General features: G+C 35.5%; 6 protein-coding genes and 1 pseudogene across 6 annotated transcripts; 4 read left to right on the top strand and 3 right to left on the bottom strand.

The window, feature by feature from the left end:
• The first annotated feature begins 5,425 nt into the window (after positions 1-5,425).
• On the top strand, positions 5,426-6,266 carry LOC149406096 (auxin-induced protein 15A-like). Its single transcript, XM_089609743.1, has 2 exons — positions 5,426-5,512; positions 5,779-6,266. Exons 1-2 carry the CDS (start codon positions 5,426-5,428, stop codon positions 6,070-6,072), a joined length of 381 nt encoding a protein of 126 aa, XP_089465869.1. The 3' UTR covers positions 6,073-6,266.
• A 1,076-nt stretch (positions 6,267-7,342) lies between these two features.
• On the bottom strand, positions 7,343-7,938 carry LOC149406097 (auxin-induced protein 15A-like). The gene has a single exon (XM_089625293.1). It carries the CDS (start codon positions 7,846-7,848, stop codon positions 7,546-7,548), a length of 303 nt encoding a protein of 100 aa, XP_089481419.1. The 5' UTR covers positions 7,849-7,938; the 3' UTR covers positions 7,343-7,545.
• Positions 7,939-8,741: 803 nt separating this feature from the next.
• Positions 8,742-9,350, top strand: LOC149406098 (auxin-induced protein 15A-like). The gene has a single exon (XM_089614021.1). The coding sequence runs from the start codon at positions 8,846-8,848 to the stop codon at positions 9,143-9,145; it is 300 nt and encodes a 99-aa protein (XP_089470147.1). The 5' UTR covers positions 8,742-8,845; the 3' UTR covers positions 9,146-9,350.
• A 909-nt stretch (positions 9,351-10,259) lies between these two features.
• On the bottom strand, positions 10,260-10,788 carry LOC149406099 (auxin-induced protein 15A-like). Its single transcript, XM_089625301.1, has one exon. It carries the CDS (start codon positions 10,693-10,695, stop codon positions 10,396-10,398), a length of 300 nt encoding a protein of 99 aa, XP_089481427.1. The 5' UTR covers positions 10,696-10,788; the 3' UTR covers positions 10,260-10,395.
• Positions 10,789-12,197: 1,409 nt separating this feature from the next.
• Positions 12,198-12,815, top strand: LOC149406100 (auxin-induced protein 15A-like; annotated as a pseudogene).
• Positions 12,816-14,025: 1,210 nt separating this feature from the next.
• LOC149406101 (auxin-induced protein 15A-like) lies at positions 14,026-14,668 on the bottom strand. The gene has a single exon (XM_089625316.1). It carries the CDS (start codon positions 14,593-14,595, stop codon positions 14,302-14,304), a length of 294 nt encoding a protein of 97 aa, XP_089481442.1. The 5' UTR covers positions 14,596-14,668; the 3' UTR covers positions 14,026-14,301.
• Positions 14,669-15,543: 875 nt separating this feature from the next.
• Positions 15,544-16,155, top strand: LOC149406102 (auxin-induced protein 15A-like). Its single transcript, XM_089614222.1, has one exon. The coding sequence runs from the start codon at positions 15,701-15,703 to the stop codon at positions 15,998-16,000; it is 300 nt and encodes a 99-aa protein (XP_089470348.1). The 5' UTR covers positions 15,544-15,700; the 3' UTR covers positions 16,001-16,155.
• Positions 16,156-17,964: the final 1,809 nt, after the last annotated feature.

A 17,964-nucleotide genomic window follows, 5' to 3' on the forward strand; every position in this document is an offset into this window, starting at 1 on the left:
GTTTCGTTCACACGCTATCAATCGAGCTGAATCAAGACAATTTTTTGCTATGGAGTCATCAAGTTCTTGCGGCCATTTAAAGTCACAAACTCCTTCATTTCATCAAGAAGTCTTCGAAGCCACCTCAATTTCTGTCTGATAAGATAAATGGAGTTGTAAACGCTGAGTATCTAGATCATGAACAACAACATCAATCACTGCTTTCGTGGCTTCTTTCATCTATGTTAGAGAATCTTCTTACACGGATGATTGCTGCAATGAATTGCACAAAGTTTGGTCTTGGAGCAATACTTCACTGTAACAACGAAAGCGTGCATCAAGCAACTTCGCGGCGATCTTGCTGCAACAAAGAAAGGATCTAGGTCTATGAATGACTTATCTTCTTCATATCAAAACCACAATTGATCTTCTTGCCTCAGTTGGTGAAGAAATCAAAGAAGAAGGTCATGTTGATGTTATCTTTGAAGGTATATGACCTGATTACGACTCGTTCGTGACATCAATGGAGACCAGAAATGAAATGTACAATGTTGCTGAAGTGGAAGCCTTGTTGGTGAGTCAAGAGTGACGCATAGCCAAACACCACAATGAACTCGATTCAATCACTCAACAAATGGTGAATCTTGCTTCCACTGGCAGCTCTCCATACAACTTGCAAAATCTGCGCCCAAACAACTCGTCTCAGAACTTCTCCGACAACAACAGAGGTCGAGGATGCAATGAACGTGGTCGAGGACGTGGCTGGAACTCCAACAACTGTCCTCAATGTCAATTATGCGGCAAACTAGGTCATCTTTCTCCGGTGCTGGCATCGATTTGATCAAGCTTTCTCTGGCGTCTCACAATCCTTTCCACAAACACCTGGTGCTCCAACTACTGCTAGTTGAGGCGTTGCTTCACAAGCCTACTATGGTCAAGCTCAGTCCTTCAGTGCACCTGGCTTTGCTCCACAGGCGTACTATGGTAAAGTCCAGCCCTTCACTGCACCTGGTGATGCTGTAACCACGTCATCTTATCATCAGGCGTACCTTGCCATGCCGGAGATGGCCTATGATCTAATGTGGTACCTTGACTCTGGTGCCATAGCGCATATCACTCCTGATGCGTCTAATCTTGGCAACCACACCACCTACACAGGCAAAGATAGAGTAATTGTTGGTAATGGAATTGCTGTTCCTATATTTATCACCGGCAATTCTCAATTACAATTGCTAAAAACAGATACCTTGCTGCAATTAGATGATATCTTGCATGTGCCTCATTAAAAAGAACTTGCTCAGTGTCTCGATTCACAAATGACAACTGTGTGATCTTTGAATTCCATCCTAACAAGTGCTATGTGAAGGATCAAGCAAACAAACAGGTTCTACTTGAAGGCACGCTCAAGAATGGCCTATATGTTCTACCTATTGGTGATGTGATCAAGTCGAGGTCATCTCAATCGTCTATCTACACTGCTCATTGTGCAAACCAGGAATCAGCTATGTCAACTACTCCTACAGACTTACAATCAGTCAACACTGAGAAGAACACCCTATCCTGTGGCATAATAGATTTGGCCACCCTGTTCTTCCTATTGTCAAGTCTGTATTGAATAGCTGTAACAAACTTACTCAGAGTATGAGTAAAGATGACTCGCTATTTTTTACTGCATGTTGTCAAGGCAAAATCCATAATCTACCATATCCCAACTCTACAACCATTTAAGATCACCCTCTAGAGCTGATTCACTATGATCTTTGGGGTCCATCTCCCACTGAATCACTAAGTGGATATCGCTACTACATTCACTTTGCTGATCATCACTCCAGGTTCACATGGATCTACTTGCTACACAACAAGTCACATGCCTTCCAAACATTTGTCAATTTCAAGTAAAGAGTTGAGTTGCAGACTGGCTATAAAATCAAAGCTCTACAAACAGATTGGGGTGGCGAATCAAGAGCGTTCAAGTCATACCTGTCTGAGCAAGGGATTGAGCATAGAGTGTCATGTCCTCATGCCCATCAGCAAAACGGACTGGCTGAACGCAAACATAGACACATAGTAGAAACAAGGCTTACTCTACTTGCACGAGCCTCAATGCCAATCAGTCTATGAGATGAAGCTTTCAGAACAACAACGTATCTCATAAACAGGTTGCCCACACCTGTCATCACCAACAAATGTCCACTGCAAGCTTTGTACAAAGCTACACCAGACTATGCTACCTTAAGATGCTTTGGATGTGCCTGCTTCCCAAATCTACGGTCATTCAATAGGTACAAACTTGACTTCCGATCCATGTTATGAATTTTCCTAGGCTACAACATAAATCACAAAGGCTATAAATGCCTTTACTCAAAAGGCAAAATCATTATATCCAAAAATGTATTGTCTGATGAAAATTCTTATCCCTATCAATCCATATCATCAACATCATCCACATAAAACACTACACCAACACCTAATCCATCAGCCTCTATACCACAATCTAGACCAGAAAACCACAAAACACCAACACTTATACCGGCTCTCACCCAATCAATACCTTCAACACATATTAATTCTTCGCCTAATTCACAACTACATCATGTGGACTCTCCTTCTCAAAAATCATACAGTCACCTCAAAGTCTTCCCCAACCCTCAATCCCTGCCTCAAATGCGCATCCAATGTGCACAAGATCAAAAACGGGTGTCCACAAGCTAAAAGCTTTTCTAGTCGCCATGGAAGAGCCACATTCTGTCACTGATGCACTTGCTGATCTTGACTGGACCAAGGCTATGCAAGCTGAATATGGGGCTCTAATGAAAAACAAGACATGGTCTCAGTTGATCTCCCACCTGATAGACGTGCAATATGCTGTAAATGGGTGTTTCGAGTACAAGAGAATGCTGATGGAACTATAAACAAACTCAAGGCAGGGCTAGTGGTAAAAGGGTTTCATCAAACCCTTGGTTTTGACTTCGCAGAGACGTTTGGTCCAGTTGTTAATCCAGCCACAGTTCGTGTAATCCTCACTCTAGCTCTGTCTCGTGGTTGGCAAATAGCACAGCTAGACATTAACAATGCATTCCTCAATGGTGACTTAACTGAAGAGGTCTATATGGTACAACCACAGGGCTTTGAAGCTGCAGGTACATGTCACAAGGTGTGTAGATTGCACAAGGCACGGTACGGCCTTAAACAAGCACCACGGGCTTGGTTTGACACTCTTCGTGCTGCTCTGCGCTCATTTAGGTTTCAAAGCTCCAAGTCTGACAAGTCACTGTTTATTTGGAGAAATGGCACTGACATTATGTACATCCTAGTATGTGGATGATATCCTCATAACTGGAAATCAACCAACCCAAGTGAAAGCCATCATCGGCAAGCTCAATGCTATATTTGCACTAAAAGACCCTGGTGAACTTGATTTCTTCCTCGGCATTCAAGTCACCATAACAGCTAAGGGTCTTCAACTCACTCAAACCATTCATGACCTTCTTCGCAAAACAAACATGCTACCAACCAAGAGTATGCGCACAACAATGATCAATGGTAAAAAACTGTCCAAATACAGAGGTCATCCACTTGAAGATCCTCACTTCTACATGAGTATCGTCGGTGCTCTTCAGTATGTCACAATAAACGCCCTGATTAGCGTATTCTGTCAACAGAGTATGTCAGTTCATGCAGTCTCCAAATGAAACGCATTGGAAGGCAGTAAAGCGCATACTCATGTAGCTCAAGGGCATACCGAAGTTTGGTCTTCATCTTCGTCGTAGCTCTAACCTTACTTTTTTTGCCTTCTGTGATGCTGATTGGGCATCAGATCCTGACAATTTAAGATCAACCTCTGATGTATGCATCTATCTTGGTAACAATCTGATTACTTGGCAGTCCAAAAAGCAACAAACAGTGTTGAGATCTAGTGCATAAGTTGAGTATTGGAGTCTTGCATACGTTGTTGCTGAACTTGCGTGGCTAAAGTCTCTTCTGTCCGAACTCCATGTTAAACAACCACAAGCTCCGATAGTGTGGTGTGACAATCTCATCATTGTCTTACTCTCAGCCAACCTAGTTCTACACGCACGTACTAAGCACATTGAACTGGGCATCTTCTTTGTGCATGAGAAAGCTGCTCGTCGGGAAGTTGATGTGCGTCACATCCCAGCTACCACTCAAGTTGTTGATGTCCTCACCAAACTAGTTGGAAGCAGTCAATTCCTCTCCTGGCGCAACAAGCTTCGTGTTGAAGACTTAACCGTGCTCAAATTGAAGGGGAGTGACAGAATACGTGCATAGCAAGGCAGAGCTTATAAGCTCTACTGATGTGTACTAAGGTCTAGACTATCTAGTTTAGGTCACTAATTATACAGTGCCACGTGGCACAGGTTGTTAGAAGTTAGTTACGCTTAATTGAGCAATTGATATACACTCTTTAATATCTCAGATCAAATCAATGAGAAAATTCTTTTTACTCTCTCATCACTCTCTCTCTAGATCTTATACTGAGATTCCATCATTCACTAACGCCGCTGCATAAATACTCTATGCATAGTCTTAGGATTCTCAACTTTGACTTCTTTCATAAGATTCCTAAATTAATTACAAAAGAAAAATAACTTTCATATTTCTTCTAGCTAACTTATTTTTTTATATTAAAAAAAAATTGATTGGTTATCCTCCCGTTTGTTTGTTGACTGGCTCTAATTTTTTTTTAAAAAGCCGGCCGGCCAAATTTTTTAAAATCTTTTATTTTTTTATTTTTTATTATCAGTCAAATTGTTAAGGGAGCATAATCAACCTCTATGATTTTAAAAATAAAATTATGTATGTATTGTGTTTATGTTGGAAGTATAAAATCTAATGTTGGAGATTGGAGTTGAGGATCTTAAGATTATGGATCGATGTTTTATTAACATTGTATATTGTTTTGGCATTAGATTTCTAACACATTTTACTTTTGATGCTATGTTGACATATATGAAACAACTTAACAGTATATAGTAAAGACTTGTATAAAAAAAAAAAAAAAAAACCAAAATAGTAAAGACGGATTGAGGTGCACATGGATGATTTGAAAATATGAATTTTTTTTTTTGAGGTACACATAGTCCCACTTATCCTTGTTGTGAAACATCAAAGTTATTAAAGTGGCTATATATGCATATTACTCTGTGTGGACTTTGTGACTGGATATGATTTTATTATTAACGCCGCTCACATGGTTGGTCCAGTACTTGAAATGAATTGTCAATTCCTTATAGATTGAGTTTTAGGCTCTTAGTCAAAATTTCCAAACTTGGTCTAGCCAAAGACAGATATTATACAGAGAGCTAGTAATTGAGATAAATGAAAGTCATAGGTGATGTTTGTGGATTGACGAATATATTTAGTTGTATATAATTTTTTAAACGGGATCATGTAGTCACAGCACCACAAATGGTTATTTTGAGACATGACATTGCGATTGTGCTATATTGCTGAAGATGTAATGATCAAGAGGTTGAAGTGGGACACTTTAAATTCCAGTTGTAAAGTGAATGTAAGTTAGCCTCATGAAGAGTTAATAGACAGTCTCATGTGATCCCTCTCATCTATTCCACATACAAAGCCATGCTTGTTCTACCACTCATTCAAAGATATCATTCCAAGCATTCTTTCTTTAAGTGTATATATATACAAGCATAACTCTTTACAAAACCATCAAGTCAATTCATCACAGCAAGTAATAACATTTCCTTCGTTTCTCAAGATACAATTTGATTCCCGTCTCTATACAAAATTAAAAAAACATTCAAAAATGGGTTTTTTTGTTTGCCTCGAATTGTCCCGGCAAAGAAGTTTCTTCAGAGGTCTCTCTCCAATTCAAGTAACAAATCAGCTTCGGTTGCATTGGATGTCCCGAAAGGCCACTTTGCAGTTTATGTTGGCGACAATGAAAAGAATCGATTTGTCGTTCCGGTCTCGTTGTTGAGTCAACCTTCATTTCAAGAATTGCTTGTCCAAGTTGAAGATGAGTATGGATTCGATCACCCCATGGGTGGTCTAACCATTCCATGCAGTGAAGACAAATTTATTGATCTTATTTCAAGCTTGAATTAGTGCCATATAATTTACACTAGTTTATTACATTAGGACAATTTTGTAGAATAGAGATCCTTACATGTATAGACACTTTTTTTTTGGGTCAATTCCTAGGGTGCGAATGTTGAATGAACTGTATCAATATAATTAATTCAAAGTATCTATTCATTTATACTTGCCGTCAGTTCTGCTGTTATTTCTGTTTTGAAAATTCCACCTTAATTTGTATATAGAATTACAATTACATAATGGGTTTTTAGCTCATTTGGTTCTTAACCTTTTTTCGTTTGAGGCATTTTAGTATCAAACGTTGTTCAAGGAGCAAAATTGCGATCATTTTTTTTTTCTTTCTTTCTTTTGGCACGATTATTCCTATCCGTTAAATACATAATCGAATTGTCACGTAAGTTGCTGAAGAAGAGAGTTGTGATGGTAGGGTCTAATTGTGCCAAAAAGAAAAGAATAAAAGATTGAAGACGAATTTGCTCCTAAAAAGGTTAGAGACCAAATGAGTCAGCAAGCCTTTTATTTTTTTTTTGAAAACGTGGGCGGTGCCACGGAGATTTCATAAAAGCCCTCACGTATGGCGGAGGAAAACCGTGGTTACAAGAGAATGACCAAAACAAATGAGTCAAAGGTTTAATATATTCAAAGGTTTAATCTGAAGGATTGAATTGCTCATTTTGATTTTAGTGACATATGGTGGTGTAGGACTTCGTCATCTTTTTTCAAAAGAGAATTGAGATTCGAAGCTTAAGAATAAAGCACTAAAACAAGTTTGGTCCATTCAATCCCATTTATTATTCTTTGTAATCAAGCCCTATTGACAGTTTTTAGTAGCTTGTTTGAGTTAATACGAGTTAATGATTATTATGTATAAAATATACAATACTTTGAACATTTTGCCAAACTTAGGTTTTCTTTGGACTAAAATGTTACTCTGACCATTTTTAAGAGAAACTAAATTTATATGATATTTATAAAATATTATCAAAAAGAAAATCTAATGGTCTCAAACATAGTTAATACACACAACTCAAAAAAATGTTGGACCGACTATTTTAAAAATATAAATACTACCGTTTTACCGATCGTCTCATACGGAACTATATCTCACATTTCAACATACTAATATTAATGTTGAGCGTATAGTCCTTATCGATAATTTAAATTTCACAAAAGTTTTGCATCCATAACAGATATTTCCATAAAATTGAAGCAACTATTGGCATTTTAATTCTTGCAGCAGATTGAACATTTTAAAATATACCATATTTTCAATATTATATTGTAATTCCTTGTGGAATAATATTCAAAATAAAGCGACTATAATAAGTGCAAAGACAATTTGAATTATAATTCCGATAGTTTATTGAACATTCTCATCCTGGGAGCCGTTTTATCTGCTCCACAAGGAGTTGAGAAAAATAATATCTATACAATGTAATTGATAACCTAATCTCTATTCTACAGAATATTCGTAGTGCTTAACTAATTCAAGCTTGAAATGAGGTCAGTAAACGTGTCTTCATTGCAAGGAATGGTTAGACCTCCCATGGAGTGATCAAATCCGAACTCATCTTCAACTTGAACAAGCAATTCTTGAAATAAAGGTTGACTCAACAAAGAGACTGGCACAACAAATCGTTTCTTTTCGTGTTCTCCAACATAAACTGCGAAATGACCTTTTGGGACATCCAATGCAACCGAAGCGGATTTGTTAGTACTTGAATTGGAGAGAGACCTCTGAAGAAACTTCTTTGCAGGGACAACTCGAGGCAAACGGAAACCCATTTTGTTTAGTATGGTTAGAATTTATGTAGAAAGATGAGCTAGTGAGAGAGAAAATACAAGAAAATGTTTTTCTTTGTGTTTCTTAATCGGATTGTTGGCAAACATCTAAGTGATAACACATATTTATATTAAAAAACTGTAAAAGAAGGATTTATTGTAGTGATTTGAGTGAGTGGAAGAGCAAGAAAGAAGGCCTTAATTATTAGTTGGTTGCGTGAGAGATATCACATGGGATTGTCTTCTAACTACTAAGCTTTCTCATTCACATCTGTTAATGGAACACATAGTCCCACACCTTCTTCTTTGTTGTGAAACTTCAAAGTTATTACAGTGGACTTATAATCTTTCTTAAGTTAATACATGGTCTTGTGATGCATATCACATGGTTGGTCTAGTACTTGCTTTGGATGGTCAATTCCTTATAGATTGAGCTTTAGGCTCTTAATCAAAATGGGGTCTACGATAGGAAGTATTAATTTCGGAAGCAAAATTTTATAAATTCATAAACCTACATGCTTAAACTTGTCTAGCCAACGAGGAACCATAACCACATTATATTATGATCTGAAAACTATTTAAATTGGGTCATGTAGTCTCAACACCACATATGATTATATTCACCGGCTAAAGAATCTTATTAGAAAACCTTTAGACATCGACTTGCCATTGTGTTATATTGATGAAGATATTGAAGTGAGACACTCTAAATTCCAGTTGTAATGTGAATGTGAGTTAGAGTCAAGAAGAGCTCGGAGACAGTCCCATGTGATCGTCCTACACCACATATCTCATTACTCATTTCTACCACTCATTCATAACATATCATTCCTAGCATTCTTTCTTTAATGTATATATATACAAGCATAAGTCTTCAGAGTTTCAAAACCATCAAAGCCAATTCATCACATCAATTAATAACATTTCCTTTCTTTCTCACAATATACTTTTAGATCTCTCTATTCTCTATAATATACAAAATTAAAAAAACATACAAAAAATGGGTTTCCGTTTGCCCCGAGTTGTCCCAGCAAAGAAGTTTCTTCAGAGGTCTCTATCAAATTCGAGTAACAAATCCACTTCGGTTTCATTGGATGTCCCAAAAGGTCATTTCGCAGTTTATGTCGGAGAACACGAAAAGAAGCGGTTTGTTGTGCCGGTCTCGTTGCTGAGTCAGCCTTCGTTCCAAGAATTGCTTGTTCAAGTCGAAGATGAGTTCGGATTCGATCATCCCATGGGAGGTCTTACCATTCCCTGCAGTGAAGACGCGTTTATTGATCTCATTTCAAGCTTCAACTAAAGCCTCATTATTTACATTAGGACAGTTTTGTAGAATAGAGATGTTATTAATAGACCGTAAAGATACTATTCTTTTTCTTCTCAATTCCATGTGGAGTAGATAAAAGTAGCTTCCAGGATGAGAATGTGTAATGAACTATCAAAATAATTAATTCAGATCATCTATTCGCTTATACTTGCCATCAGTTCTCTATTAAATAATGGAATTTTAGCTAATTTAGTCCCTAACCTTTTTTTCTTTTGGCACAATTATTCTCTCCCGTTAAATGGTCAATGGAATTGTCGTGTAATTGTGCTAACAGAAAAAAAGGTTGAATGCGATTTTGCTCCTAAAATTAGGTTAGGGACCAATACACTTTTAAACTAGAAATGTTAAAGATCAAATGAGCTAAAAATGGTAAATATATATTCATCTGAAGCCAGGACTGGTGTAAGACTTCGTCCTTTTTTTAAAAAAAAGAGAGTCGTGATTCCAAACCGAAAAAATAAAGCCCTACTAAAACAAGTTTGGCACATTCAATCTCATTTAATATTCTTTGTAATCAAACCCTCATGCTTATCATTTCGTGTACTATTATTCCGCTTTTAAGACCGTTCTTCATTCAATTGCAATTAGTTTCTATTTTATATAATATTTTATTTCGCATGCCATACATATTTATTCAAAAATACAAGGCCGATTCTTATTAACGAGAAATTGAGGCTCATGAAACGAATCTAAACGTTATATCAATCCGAGACTGTGATTGTATAAATGGATTTTCTAGCATGTACAACATATATCCGTTATCATCGATGCAAATTTTGATGGAAATTTAAATTAAACTATATTACCTTTTTCTGCAACAGAACCATAAAAACAAATTATCAATAACTATGAGAACTGGGCCTTTATATCACTAGTGAGACTCCTTAGAAAGAAAATTAATTAGGCTTTAGTTCTTTAAAAACGCTTTATAGAATGAAGCAAATTTTTCAGGGCCGAAATGATAATAACTATGAGAACTGGGCCTTTATGTCAGGACGATAAATGATGTTTAGTGGAATTATCTTCAAGTTATCTTATATCATAGATAAGTGAATAGATAAGTTGAATTTATTATTTTGATTGTTCATTGAACATTCTAATCCTGGGAGCTATTTTTATCTACTTCCCATGGAATTGAGAAAAAAAAAATCTATACATTGTATTGCTAACTTCTCTATTCTACAAAATTGTCAGTGTAATAAACTAGTCTAAATTATAAAACATTAATTCAAGCTCGAAATGAGATCAATAAACGTGACTTCAGTGCAGGGAATGGTTAGACCTCCCATGGGGTGATCGAATCCAAACTCATCTTCAACTTGAACAAGCAATTCTTGAAACGAAGGTTGACTCAACAACGAGACCGGCACAACAAATCGCTTCTTTTCATGGTCGCCGACGTAAATTGCGAAATGACCTTTTGGGACATCCAACGCAGCAGAAGCGGATTTGTTACTCGAATTAGAGAGAGACCTCTGAAGAAACTTCTTGGCTGGGACAACTCGGGGCAAACGGAAACCCATTTATTTAGGAACGGTCAAAAAGATTTAGCTAGTGAGAGAGAAATTACAAGAAAGTAATGTTCTCTTGTGTTTCTTAATCGGACTGTTGTCAAACACCCTAGTGTTACAGGATATATATATATATATATATATATATATATATATATATATATATATATATAATATTGTAGTGATCTAAAAGAGTGGTACAGCAAGAAGAAGCCCTTAATGAGTTGGTTGAGTGAGAGGTATATCACATGGGATTGTCTTACTAAACTATATGATTAACATCTGATAATGGAACACATATATAGTCCCACTTAACCTTCTTTTTGTTGTGATTGGAAACATCAACGTTAATATAGTGGACTCATAATCTTTTCTTAAACAGTGCTATATATATATATATATATATATATGTACTATTGTTACGCTCTGGGGACTTTGTGTTGGATATGATTTAATCATTGATGCAGCTCACATGGTTGGTCTAGTACTTGATACGGATGGTCAATTCCTTATAGACTGAGATTAGGTTCATAATCAAAATGGGATCTCTGTACTAATTAACATATATTTATATTAAAAAACTATTGAAGAAGGATTTATTGAATGAGTGGTAGAGCTAGAAGAAGGGCTTAGTTAGTTTGTTGAGTGAGAGATATATCACATGTGATTGTCTTCTAACTACTAATACTGTCAATGGGAACACATAGTCCCACTTCACCTTCTTCTTGTTATGATCATGACATTGCAAAATCTAAGTTATTAGTGGACTCATAATCTTTCTTATATATATATATATATATATATATTATCACTTTGTGAATGGATATGATTTAATATTATAATGCAGCTCACATGGTTGGTTTAGTACTACTTGATACACGGATAGTGAACTTCCATATAGATTGAGATTGGGCTCTTATGTGAATTGGGGTCTACTATGGAAAGTATTCAGTGATCATCACATGGTATTGTCTTCTTTGACACTTTATTCATCATCTTCCCGGGAGTGAAATTGTATAAATCCATAACCCAACATGTCCAAACTTTGTCTAGCGGAAGAGGAACCACAACAGATATCATATCTGAAAACTAGTAATTGAGATAAATGTGAGTCATAGGTGATTTTTGTGGATTGGAGAATTTTTTTTTATTTATAAATGTGATTTTTGTTTAATTTTTAAATGGGGTCATGTAGTCACAACACCACATATGGTTATTTTTCTCAATTGGACAACTTTCAGACATCACATATAATCTAATTGTTGTGATATATTGCTATAGATGTAATGAAGAGGTTGGTGTGGGACAGTCTAAAATTCCAGTTGTAAAGTCAATGTGAATGAGAGTCATGAAGATTTCGGAGACAGTCTCATGTGATCCCTCATCTCTTGTAGTCTCTCAATTGACCCACATACAAAGCCATTCTTGTTCTACCACTCATTCATAAGGTATCATATTCCTAGCATTCCTTAGTGTATATATATACAAGCATCAGTTTTCAGAGTTTCAAACCATCAAGCCAATTCATCACAACAATTAATAACATTTCCTTTGTTTCCCACAATATTTTTGAACCCTCTCTCTATACAAAATTAAATAACATACAAAAATGGGTTTCCGTTTGCCCCGAGTACCAGCTAAGAAGTTTCTTTAGAGGTCTCTCTCAAATTCAAGTACTAAATCCACTTCGGTTTCATTGGATGTCCCGAAAGGCCATTTTGCAGTTTACGTTGGCGACCACGAAAAGAAGCGGTTTGTTGTGCCGGTCTCGTTGCTGAGTCAGCCTTTGTTCCAAGAATTGCTTGTTCAAGTTGAAGATGAGTTCGGATTCGATCACCCCATGGGAGGTCTTACCATTCCTTGCAGTGAAGACGCGTTTATTGACCTCATTTCAAGCTTAAATTGATGCCTCATAACTTAGACAAGCAAGTTCATTACATCGACAATTTTGTAGAGTATAGAGATGTTAGCAATACAATGTATAGATAATTTTTTTATAACTTTTTTTTCTCAATTTTTTGTGGAGTAAATAAAAGAGCTCTCAGGATGAGAATGTTCAATGTGAACTATCAAAATAATAAACTCAAATTCTCTATGCACTCATATACTTGTCTTAAGTTCTGTTGTTTCCTTCCTTATACATATTATATGTATATGATATCTCTAAAAATGCTCATTCCAATGCAAGGGTTTAATGCTTATATATAATATATATATATATATATATATATATATATATATATATATATATATAATATCTCTTAAAGATGCAAAAGTTTGGAAAAATTTAAATTATATATTGACGTTCAATTTTACGGATATTTTTTTTTTTTGAAGGCAGCTTTTGCCGCAGTGGGGATTGAACCCACGACCTCCACACAGGAGGTGGTGTGGGATTACCATTAGGCTATCCTAGATACTACTATTTTTCGGATATATTTTTAACAGCATAATTTCGGTTTATAATTTTTTTTGGTGGTTAGTTTATTCATAACAGACTCCGATGCTCAACGTTACGACTGAAATATGAGGTGAGTCATTGACTATGAGGGGATTGGAATTTCAGTCGAGTGATGGTCGACCTAGCTAGGGGGTCTATCATATGGAAACGTAGAACCGCCGTACGTGTCAAAAGTTAAAGAGAATTCTTAGTGAATTTTGAGTAGAAATAGTTGAACGAGAAATAGTCAGTGCTTTGTCACATAGAACCGCCATGATCAGTGAATTTTGAGTTGTAGAAATTGTCGGGCCTTATTTGGGAAAAAATGTTCTCTTTGCTTTTAAAATATTTCTTTGCTTATATCTTCTATAATTTTTTTAAAAGTGACAATATTAACCAAGATTACATGATATATTAACAATGTAAGCGCATACGACACTATTGACCAAGATTACATAATTTTAGGATATATCTTCTATAATTACATTTATTTCCACTTTGATATCATAAATTTGGTATTATGGCCTCAGAAATACCTTGTATCATTTATCTCAAACTTAGTTTTGGAGATATAAAATTAAACACTAATGCTTTCCCCTATTCGAGAAATAGTCGCTATAAGTGTCTGTTTCAAAATTACTACAACACTTTATTCGTATATCTTTTTTGGGTACACGCTTTATAATGGCACATATGTTCTTGCAATAAGGATTTGTTAGAAAACAAAACCGAGATCATAATCAATGGCTAACTAGTTGTGTAATAGGATGCGGTCTCGTTTGATGATGATCTTTGAAAAACAAAAACCCTTTACTAAAAAATCGGAAACAGTAATGTTACAAGTAGTTAAAAGCATTGAAAATTTTAAAAATTACTTATTTAATCCTTATTAAGATGCGGAAATAGTACGTACTGCTTAGAAAGTACTATTAAAAGAAGTAGTAAAACGAAACCTTGGATATCAAGGCACAACAAAGATAAATTAGTGAACACAGTGTTTGTATGAATTGATCATTCTATGATCATCATAGTATTTATTTTTAAACATTTCTCACCCAGGAGCGATATTGACCAAACTCCACATGGGAATGAGAAACCATTATATACATTGTAATCGTCAACATCTATTCTACAAAATTGTCATAGTAGTGTTATAAACTAGTCTAAATTATGAAGCATTAATTCAAGTTTGAAATGAGATCAATAAACGCGTCTTCACTGCAGGGAATGGTTAGACCTCCCATGGGGTGATCGAATCCGAACTCGTCTTCAACTTGAACAAGCAATTCTTGAAATGAAGGCTGACTCAGCAACGAGACCGGCACAACAAATCGCTTCTTTTCATATTCGCCGACATAAACGGCAAAATAGCCTTTTGGGACATCCAATGCAACCGAAGCCGAGTTGTTACTTGAAGTCCTCTGTAGAAACTTCTTTACGTCTGGGACAACTCGGGGCAAACGAAAACCCATTTTTGTAAATTGAGAAGAGAGATAAAAAATATATTACAAGAAACAAAGGATGTTAATAATTGTTGTGATGAATTGGCTTGATGGTTTTGTATAACTTTGAAGACTTATGCTTGTATATATACACATTAAAGAAAGAATGCTAGGAATGATATCTTATGAATGAGTGGTAGAAACAAGAATGGCTTTGTATGTGGGTCAACTCAGAGACTAGACAAGATTAGGAATCACATGAGACTGTCTCCGAACTCTTCATAACTCTCATTCACTTTGACTTTACAACTGGAATTTAGACTGTCCCACACCAACCTCTTGATCATTACATCTTTAAGAAATATGTCACAATGGCTGAAAATAACCATATGTGGTGTTGTGACTACAAGACCCCATTTAAAAATTAAACAAAAATCACATTTACAAATAAAGAAATTCTTCAATCCACAAAAATCACCTATGACTCGCATTTATCTCAATTACTAGTTTTCAGATATGATATCTGTTGTGGTTCCTCTTCCACTAGACCAAGTTTGGACATGTTGGGTTATGGATTTATACAATTTCACTCCCGGGAAGATGATGAATAAAGTGTCAAAGAAGACAATACCATGTGATGATCACTTAATACTTTCCATAGTAGACCCCAATTCAAATAAGAGCCCAATCTCAATCTATATGGAAGTTCACTATCCGTATCAAGTAGTACTAAACCAACCATGTGAGCTGCATTATAATATTAAATCATATCCATTCACAAAGTGATAATATATCTATAAAAGAAAGATTATGAGTCCACTAGTAACTTTGATTTTGCAATATCATGATCACAACAAGAAGAAGGTGAGTGGGACTGTGTTCCCATTGACAGTATTAGTGGTTAGAAGACAATCACATGTGATATATCTCTCACTCAACAAACTAATTAACTAAGTCCTTCTTCTAGCTCTACCACTCATTCAATAAATCCTTCTTCTACAATTTTTTTCATTTTATATAAATATATGTTAAACACTTAGATGTTTTCCAACAATCCTGTTAAAAAACACAAGAAAACATTTTCTAGTATTTTCTCTCTCACTAGCTCATCTTTCTCACCATACCTATAAAAAAAATGGGTTTCCATTTGCCCCGAGTCGTTCCAGCAACGAAATTTCTTCAGAGGTCATTTTCCAATTCAAATTACAAGGCCGCTTCGACGGTGTTAGATGTCCCAAAAGGTCATTTCGCAGTTTATGTCGGAGAACACGAAAAGAAACGATTTGTTGTGCCGGTCTCGCTGCTGAGTCAGCCTTCGTTTCAAGAATTGCTTGTTCAAGTCGAAGATGAGTTCGGATTCGATCATCCCATGGGAGGTCTAACCATTCCATGCAGTCAAGACACGTTTATTGATCTCATTTCGAGCTTGAATTAATGCCTCACAAGTTGTATTAGTTTATTACACTATTAACGATTTTGTAGAATAGAGAAGTTAGCAATAGAATGTATAGATACTTTTTTTATTTTTCTCAATTCCTCGTGGAGATTAATATAGCTTCCAGGATTAAAACGTTCTATGAAAGCCAAATTTTCCACGCACTTATCTCTGGTATATGATATAAGCTCAAATAAACATATATATATATATATATATATATATATATATATATATATATATTTTCGTTGGTCCTGAAAATTCGCTTATAGAGAGATAAGCTCAATTATGTTTCGAAGTGATAGTCTTAACAAAGTGAAAGCCAAAAGCGCGAGTTTCGTGTCTTTCTTCAACGCCCATATCGCCGAACGAACCACTTCAGGGGTTGCCATAAGATCCGAGCTCTCAAGAAACCATACACTCTGTTTAAATAGAAAACGACAACGCCTAAACATAAAACGACAACTTTAAACAGAAAACGACAACCTTTGAATTGGAAACGACACATATACTAAAACGACACTGTTTTAATAGAAAACAACACCGTTTCAATAGAAAACGACAACTTTTAAAGAGAAAACGACAACTTTAAATAGAAAACGACACCGTTTTAATAGAAAACGACAACTTTTAAATAGAAAACGACAACTTTTAAATAGAAAACGACAACTTTTAAAGAAAAAACGACACATAATAAAACGACAATATTTAAATACTGTCGTTTTCTATTTGTTTCCTGGAAAATCGGCACCGTTAAATTAAAATGACGACGTTTAATAAACCGTTTAAATAGAAAACGGCAACGTTAGATTAGAAAACGACAGCCTTTAAATAGAAACGACGCGTATCAAAATGACAACAATTAAAGAGTTGTCGTTTTTACGTTTAAATAGAAAACGATAACCTTTAAATAGAAATAGAATAGAGATGTTATCAATCCACTGTATAGATACCTATTTTTTTTCTCAGTTCCTTGTGAAGTAGAAAAAATAACTCCCAGGATGAGAATGTTAAATGGACTATCAAAATAGTAAATTCAAACTGTCTATGCCCTATTCTTGTTTATTTTCTGAAAATTTCACCTTAATGTGTATCGACAAGGAATTATACATGAAATGAAAATGATAAGCTCGAGGGCTTGATCACAAAGAAGAACGCGCCTAAAATGACCGTTGAGAGATAATATTAGGCTTGATTTTTTCTGGGATGAGGCGGGGACTATAGACTCGAAAAATGAAAAAGAATAACACACGCTCAGAAAAACTACAGAGGAAGAAAGAAGACATAGACAGAGGGAAAAACAAAATTGTTACACTGCTGCTAATTTTTTTTTTTTAAAGATAATTTGTATTTCTCGAAAAATATTAATTAGAGAAACTCCTTGTAGGAAACATTGTGATACTGCCGTTAAGATCAAATGAGCAATTTACACCTTGCATCAGAATGAGCATTTTAGGATATATATATATATATATAAAATCTAGATTATATAAATGTGATTAGTTGTAGATACAATAAGGTACAATTTTCAGAACAGGAACAATAGAAGGGCATAGACGAATTGAATTTATTAATTTGATTGTTCATTCAACATTGTCATCCTGGGAGCTATTTTTATCCACAAGGAATCTAGAAAGAAAAAAAAAGCATCTATACACTGTATTGATAACATCTGTACTACAAAATTGTCCTAGTGTAAATTATGAGGCATTAATTCAAGCTCGAAATGAGATCAATAAACGTGTCTTGACTGTATGGAATGGTTAGACCTCCCATGGGATATTGATCGAATCCGAACTCATCTTCGACTTGAACAAGCAATTCTTGAAACGAATGTTGATTCCCTCTAAAGAACTAAGCTTTGTTAATTCCCTCACTTTTCTCTGTGATTCTCTACCAGAAATTAATCATTCGAAATCTTGAGAATATGATGCCTAAATTCATATTAAAGCTCAACGATTTAC

The sequence above is a fragment of the Urtica dioica genome, chromosome 1 (assembly GCF_054948205.1).
Source record: "Urtica dioica subsp. dioica isolate 48M chromosome 1, U.dioica_male_clone48M_v1_H2, whole genome shotgun sequence".
NCBI lineage: Eukaryota > Viridiplantae > Streptophyta > Magnoliopsida > Rosales > Urticaceae > Urtica > Urtica dioica.

What these genes read in the sequence shown, in the direction of transcription:
- LOC149406096 (XM_089609743.1), top strand. Translation starts at nt 5,426, where the DNA reads ATGACATTGCGATTGTGCTATATTGCTGAAGATGTAATGATCAAGAGG. An exon ending in ATTCCAGTTGTAAAGTGAAT is followed by an intron (nt 5,513 to 5,778) that starts GTAAGTTAGCCT and finishes AAAAATGGGTTT; the next exon opens with TTTTGTTTGCCTCGAATTGT.
- LOC149406097 (XM_089625293.1), bottom strand. Translation starts at nt 7,848, where the DNA reads ATGGGTTTCCGTTTGCCTCGAGTTGTCCCTGCAAAGAAGTTTCTTCAG.
- LOC149406098 (XM_089614021.1), top strand. Translation starts at nt 8,846, where the DNA reads ATGGGTTTCCGTTTGCCCCGAGTTGTCCCAGCAAAGAAGTTTCTTCAG.
- LOC149406099 (XM_089625301.1), bottom strand. Translation starts at nt 10,695, where the DNA reads ATGGGTTTCCGTTTGCCCCGAGTTGTCCCAGCCAAGAAGTTTCTTCAG.
- LOC149406101 (XM_089625316.1), bottom strand. Translation starts at nt 14,595, where the DNA reads ATGGGTTTTCGTTTGCCCCGAGTTGTCCCAGACGTAAAGAAGTTTCTA.
- LOC149406102 (XM_089614222.1), top strand. Translation starts at nt 15,701, where the DNA reads ATGGGTTTCCATTTGCCCCGAGTCGTTCCAGCAACGAAATTTCTTCAG.